At 46.8% G+C, this 6,088-nt stretch overlaps 1 protein-coding gene across 1 annotated transcript in view; it reads right to left on the bottom strand.

Annotated features, from left to right (window-relative positions):
- Positions 1–337: 337 nt before the first annotated feature.
- Positions 338–6,088, bottom strand: part of Clnk (cytokine dependent hematopoietic cell linker) — a 64,533-nt gene continuing 58,782 nt past the window's right edge. The window contains exon 11 of the mRNA XM_004624667.2: positions 338–543. Within this exon, the coding sequence (XP_004624724.1) occupies positions 397–543 (147 nt within the window). The 3' untranslated portion in view covers positions 338–396. The remainder of the gene's footprint in view (positions 544–6,088) is intronic.

The following is a 6,088-nucleotide window of genomic DNA, read 5'->3' as shown; positions in this document are numbered from 1 at the left end:
TGCAGCAGTCCAGGGAAGCCACTCTGCATGCCGCGGGCAGCACGGGCTTGGGACCCTCACCCAGACTTGTTATGCCAGCTCCTACATCTAAGCAATGACTTCTTGCAACCTTCACTGCTCATCTGTAAGGTGAGCATAATGACCATATTTATACCTTTTATTTAGAAAATACATTTGAACACCTGGTTTTCATTTTTTGCATGTTATAAATATCTTTTCTGTGGTTTCAGTTTGCAAACTCATGATTGATTTTTTCCAATGAGCATCACAGAATGTTTTTCCTTTCTACAAAGTCCACAAAGTCATCTCTTGAACACTCAGACAATAATCTTTTGAAATAAATGCAACATGATATAAACATTGACTGCACTGAGCTGTGGACAAACAGGAAGCAGGCTACTGAGGTGGCAGGTGTCTGGCCAGATGCAGAGGCTGCGAGAGGTAGCACTGCTCCCTGTGGACGCCGCTCCTGTCTTTCCCGTCAATGAGTATAATCGGAAAACACTTGTAGTGTTCAACAATGTCTTCCACCGAATCAAACTTCTGAAAGACAGAAAGGAAAGTTAATGATTTCTAACATATATATTTTTTGTGTGTATTGTTGCATACTCTATTGCACTCAGAGAAGAGATGAGCTCACTTCCTGATGTTTGCATTGGAAATTCACATCAGGGGTGATCCTGCTTTACAAGGATATGGCAGACAAGGGTGAATGATCAGAGTGCGAAGATGACAGGGGAGAACAGACAAGCTTGCGGAGATCAACAATGAGCTTGATGGCTACTCTGTTTTCTGCTGTTGTAGAGTTCCCCAGAGTCAGTCCACATGGGTCATGGTCCACTATCACCTTCCCCTCCTAAGTCCCCCAGATGGGCTCATCAGCAAGCCCCATGGGAACACTGCTGCCTCCCTGGATGTGCCCCCAACTGTGACCAACCCAGATGGAGCTAAGGAAGGCTTGGACTAAGTAAATTGGTCGGAAGTACCCGTGGTGAGCATCTGCTACATGCTTTCTGTTTTAATGAGTCCTACTGCCCTCAGAGGAACTGTGACAGCCACAGGGTTGCTCATCCTTGGCCAATTTGGCTTCCTTTCTGGGTCTTCTAGTGAAATAATGAGGTGACTGCAGATGGCATGTTGCTAGAGATGCAGACAGACAGCTCCAGCAATTCAGCAAAGCATAAGATTATTTTAAGTTTAGGGAACCAGGAAGTTTTTTGTTCAGGGTATAAGCTTGGGCCTCTAGTATGGAAGACTGTAAATAAGCAGACAAGGAGGGTTAAAGATATTAAAAGCAAAGCATGGATGAGGATAGGTGTTGGGGAGACTCAAACAAAGAGGGCTGTTCTTGGAGGTGTTCCTGAGGGACAATCTTGGGTAGGAATTAGGAAGACCTCGCTCCACCTGCTACTCAAACCTGAAGACAACCTTGATCCTCCTGCACAAGCTTGTAAAGTTCCAAGAAGGTGGAACTATTGGGAACTGCGGCCAAGGGAAGTAGATAGGTTGACCTAGAGTCACACACTAGGGGGCAGGGCCAGCAGAAGTTCCTGTCTTCTGGACAAGTAGCTATTCTTTTTATTACAGCCTAGTACCCATGGCTGTGACCTCTGGGGTCCCAGAGAAGGTCAGAGGGTGGCATGGCCAGAGGGAAGGAAACCATGGTGAGACTTGACTTGGAGTTGGTTTTGTCTGTTTTTCCCTCCTAGGACATGGCAGGTGGAGATATACTGGAAGGCCCCAGGGCTATCTGGTAGGGAATGAGCCTGCCAAGACTGCTGTGCCCTTGGACATTGCTTTCTTCTGGGGGTGGGCAGAAAATGATTTCCTATGCAAATAGGTCATTTTATTTAGGGACATTTGCTGTGAAATGAATGATGCAGGTTTGGCACCCTCACCCACCCACCCAGTCTTTCTGTGGACTGCATATGGCTAGGGGATGCTCTTTTTGGATATGGGAACATTACATTGAAACACTGGACCTCAGCAGCTGCCAAGGCCACCTTCTCTGTCCTCCCAAGCAGCAGGTGTCCAGGGCAAGTATGCTACACACTGGGGGCAAAAGCAGAAGGAAACATGGAGGAAGGGTCTTGCCACACGCTGTCCCGCCCTCAGCTCACTGCTGCTGACCCTCCTGGTTACAGGAACCAATACACCTGCCCTGCTCTGAAGTGCGCTGCAGCTGGGCTTTGTCCTTTCACAGCAAGAGAGAGCAGGTCCAGTCAGGAAGTGGCTTCCCCTGCTAACCCCACCCTGGATCTGTGGAAGAGTTTTCAACCAGAAAAACCTATGTTTCAGCCTGATAGTCTCTTCAGGATGCTATAGGGAAAAATTCTAAGCTGGATGGCTGATAGAACACAGAAACTTGTTTCTCATATTAAGAAGCTTAAGATCAGTGCAGATGCTGTATCTGGCCAAAGCCTACTTACTAGTACATAGATGGCGCCCTCTCAGTGTGATCTCATGTGGCGGGAAGGAAGAGCTGCTGGCTTTAATAAAGACCCCCAAGCCCAGGCATGAGGGCCCCCCTTCCGAAGCCTCACACCTCAATGCCACATCTTGGAAGCTGTGACCTCAGCATATGAACTTGGGGGATCCTCACATTCAGATTATAGTGCCACCCCTGATAAGCACACACTATATAAGAGTGTCTCTTGTCTGATGCTAAGGCAAGGTGATTTCTGAATTGTTCAGTGGTGACAGTAATTGTTCTACCACAGCATGTAGCCCAAAGTAATCACTCCCCAGTGTGCATTCCAGAGTGCAAAGCTTGGCTTCTTCCAGGGAAGATTTTTTTTTTTCTGAACCAGGGATTGAACTCAGGCCCTTGTGCTTGGCAGGCAAGTGCTTATTCTACTGAGCCATCTCCCTGGCTCCTTTGGCTCTTTCCTATCAGCTGTGAGACCTGGAGTGAATGAATGTCTTACACTCTCTGTGTCCCAATATCTCTATGAAGCGTGATGGTGACAGCAGGGCCTGCTCCCAAGGTTCACGGTGCAGATCAATGGGGCTGATACACGGATGGCATTTAGCTCAAAGCACAACCTATGCTCCAGCATACAGAAGGGCTTCTGCTAGCGCCAGGAGCGACTATTCCTTTCTGTCCTAGCTCTGCCGAGAACACCCTGCAAGAGCTTGCAATATCAGAGGAATTTATAGACTATTAGTGCTACCTTGTAGGAGAAAGGGGGTTTGTGCAATTACAAATCAAGGGCAAATTTATTTTCTCTTTCTTTACACTTGAAACAAAAATTGATTAATGCAAAGAAACTTTTCATGCAGAACTCTCCCACAAAATTGGTTTAGTCAGTGCTGAAAGGAAATCTTTTTTGGTATCAGTCTTCAGAAGGAAAATGCTTGCTGCTTATTCTTATTTCTGTTTTCATTAGGATTGTCCTTGAATAATGAATTCACTATTAATTGTTTTAATCATTTACTACATGGATGATATTTTATTTGAAATTATAATTTTAACAAGTAGCAGGAAGTCAGGCAAGTGCAATTAATCATGTTGTCACTTATTATTGGCTGTTAGGGATATGCCCACAACAGAAATATTGCCTTAAAGAGACTTAAAAAAGATTAGAATGAAGCTCTTATTTTCATATTAAATTATGGTTTAAGAGGACAGTAAATGTCATCCTAATCCTGACCCTTTAGATCATAAAATCAGTTTAAATTCTTTGTACTCATCATATATATATAAAATGTGGGTGGTGGCACCTTTTTCTTTGCCAAAAATCAGTACCTATGGTCACGTACAACAAAGAGGGAGGGAGACAGAGACAGAGAGAGACAGAGACAGACAGACAGAGAGAGAGACAGACAGAGACACAGAGAGAGACAGAGAGAGAGACAGAGAGAGACAGACAGACAGACAGACAGACAGAGCATGAACAGGGAAAACAGGAATTGAGAAATAAACTCAGGTTCATTATTCAGCCTTTAAAGTTTAATTTGGCATGTAAATATCTCTTTGAACTTCCAGAAGTGTATGCGCACTTGCAGAGCAAGGATAGGTCTGCTAGCTGACATTGCTGTCTTCTCTGAGTGTCACAGAAGTGCAGACAGGTGAGACCTCTAAACTTGAGTGCAGGGCTAGAGGGTGCCTCAGATTGCCCAGAGCTGGTATTCTGTCATGGTCGCTACTGCTGGGGTGCCTGCCTAGACAGAGTGGTTTAAGGGATACCCTGTGTTCCCTGAATGGAGCATGTTTTTGGCATAGTAGAGGCCTAAAACCAATGCTTTTCCAATAAATGAGTAGTTGAGCATAGTGGGCAGAACTGTGCTGGTCATTGCCAGGCCTGCACTCTAATCCCAGAGTCTAGGCATGCTCTCTCCCATGCTGCAACAGTAAATGTAATTTTATTTGGTAAAGTGTGGTGCTAAGTGAAGGATCTGGAAAGGAGGAGCTGATTGTAGGGTATCCGGGTGGGCCCTGGAAGCAGTCATCTGTATCCTTAGAAGACAGAACAGTGGGAGATTTTACTCAGAAGAAGCAGAGGCAATGTGACCACAGGGGCAGAGGCTGGAGAGAAGTGGCCACAAGCCAAGGGAGCCAAGGATGGTCGGTGTCCACCAGGTTATTCTCCAGATCCCCCAGAGGGAGCATTTCTCTGCTGAAGCCTTGATATTGGATTCCTGACCTCTGGAATTGTGGGAGAATAAATCTCTTGTTTCGAGCCATTCAATTGGTGATCATTTATAACAGTAGCATTGGAAGACCCATCCAGCAGATAGACCCTAAATCTGGAGCTGGGCAGCCGTGTCTAGTCCCCTGGCACATGGAATGACCCAAGCACCTTCACACCAGCCAAATAGGGCTTCCCAGGTCTTCACTCATGGACTGGTGGTGGCTTTGTGTGCGAGGGAGATGGCTGTCCACAGCCTTTCCTGGGGCCAAGGCTGGGGTGCTTCTGCAGCCCTCAGAGTTCTTCTCCCTGTGCCTGGGGTGCATGGCCCTGAGGAATGAGCTCCCTGGGACCAGTTGCAGTGGGATTAAGCATCTGCCTTATGCGTCCACCAATATCTACTCCTCCGTGGCTCACATCAAGCAGCTCCCACTAGTCAGAGCTGCTGTCACTCTGTGCAGCTAACTTCTGAAGTCTGCAAGTCAGAGAAAAACATACTCAAAATTGTCCCTGAAAACCCTCTTTCTCATTATGCATTTCCTGCCGCGATGGGCGAGAATGCTCTTCCTTTGATGGAGGGCCTGCTAGTGGGTTTGCATTGAGCAGAGTCTGTCTGTATCAGCTTCTTACAAAGATGTAATGTTCCTTTCCTGCCAGGCAGAGGTTCAGGCTGTGAAAGGAGCGAGGTGAGAGTATAGCTCTGCGCTGCTGCTACTGCTACGTATGCACTAGGCTGTGTCTGCGAAAGGTAGGAAGAACCATTTGCAAATTTCTGTTTCTCCCTTCCAGAGCTGGCAAACCACAAACCCCGAGTTAAATGTTCCTTTTCTTCAACATGCGGTGTTCTGGGCTGATTCCTGACAGGTGGGGGATTGTCTGCCTTTCAATCTGATGTTTCTGGCTGTATGAAGAAGCTTATGTTTTCTCCAAGTGTACCCAATCCCAGTGTTCCCCTTTGCTAGCTGGGACCTTAGAGAGAGCAGATCTTTTAATGTTTCTGTGCCTCAGTTTCACCAACTGTTATGGAGGATATGAGCAGCTCAGCCTCGCAGGCCTGCTCTCTGGATTTAGTAGACCCAGTTAGTTACTGATTGATGACTTGCAGAATGGTACCTGTTCAAATTCACGAGGGGGGAACTAACGTTTGGGGTATGAGATAAGAGAGAATTAAGGGTTAATGTGAAAAGGGGTTTCTGAAAATAGGCCTTGGCTGCCCCAGGGGTCCCTGGTGACAGTAAGTGGCGCAGCTCATCTGGAAGCTGAGGGCTGACTTAGGCTGCCCTCGTTGCCGGCTTCTTTTCTTGTTTCCCAGGGCAGTGGAGAAGGGCTGGCAGCCTGAGTAAGTGCTGTTAGGCTGTAATTACAGGCTTGCTCTGCTTCCTCTCCTGTATCAGCAAACCAAAGAATGGTTTGGGGGAGAAAAGTGGGGACCCTGTTATGGCGTCAGCTCCTTGTTA

This window comes from Octodon degus, unplaced genomic scaffold (assembly GCF_000260255.1).
Source record: "Octodon degus isolate 3935 unplaced genomic scaffold, OctDeg1.0 scaffold00006, whole genome shotgun sequence".
Lineage (NCBI taxonomy): Eukaryota > Metazoa > Chordata > Mammalia > Rodentia > Octodontidae > Octodon > Octodon degus.
Note: the sequence above shows the minus strand (reverse complement) of the source record. Positions and strands in the feature narration are given on the sequence as shown.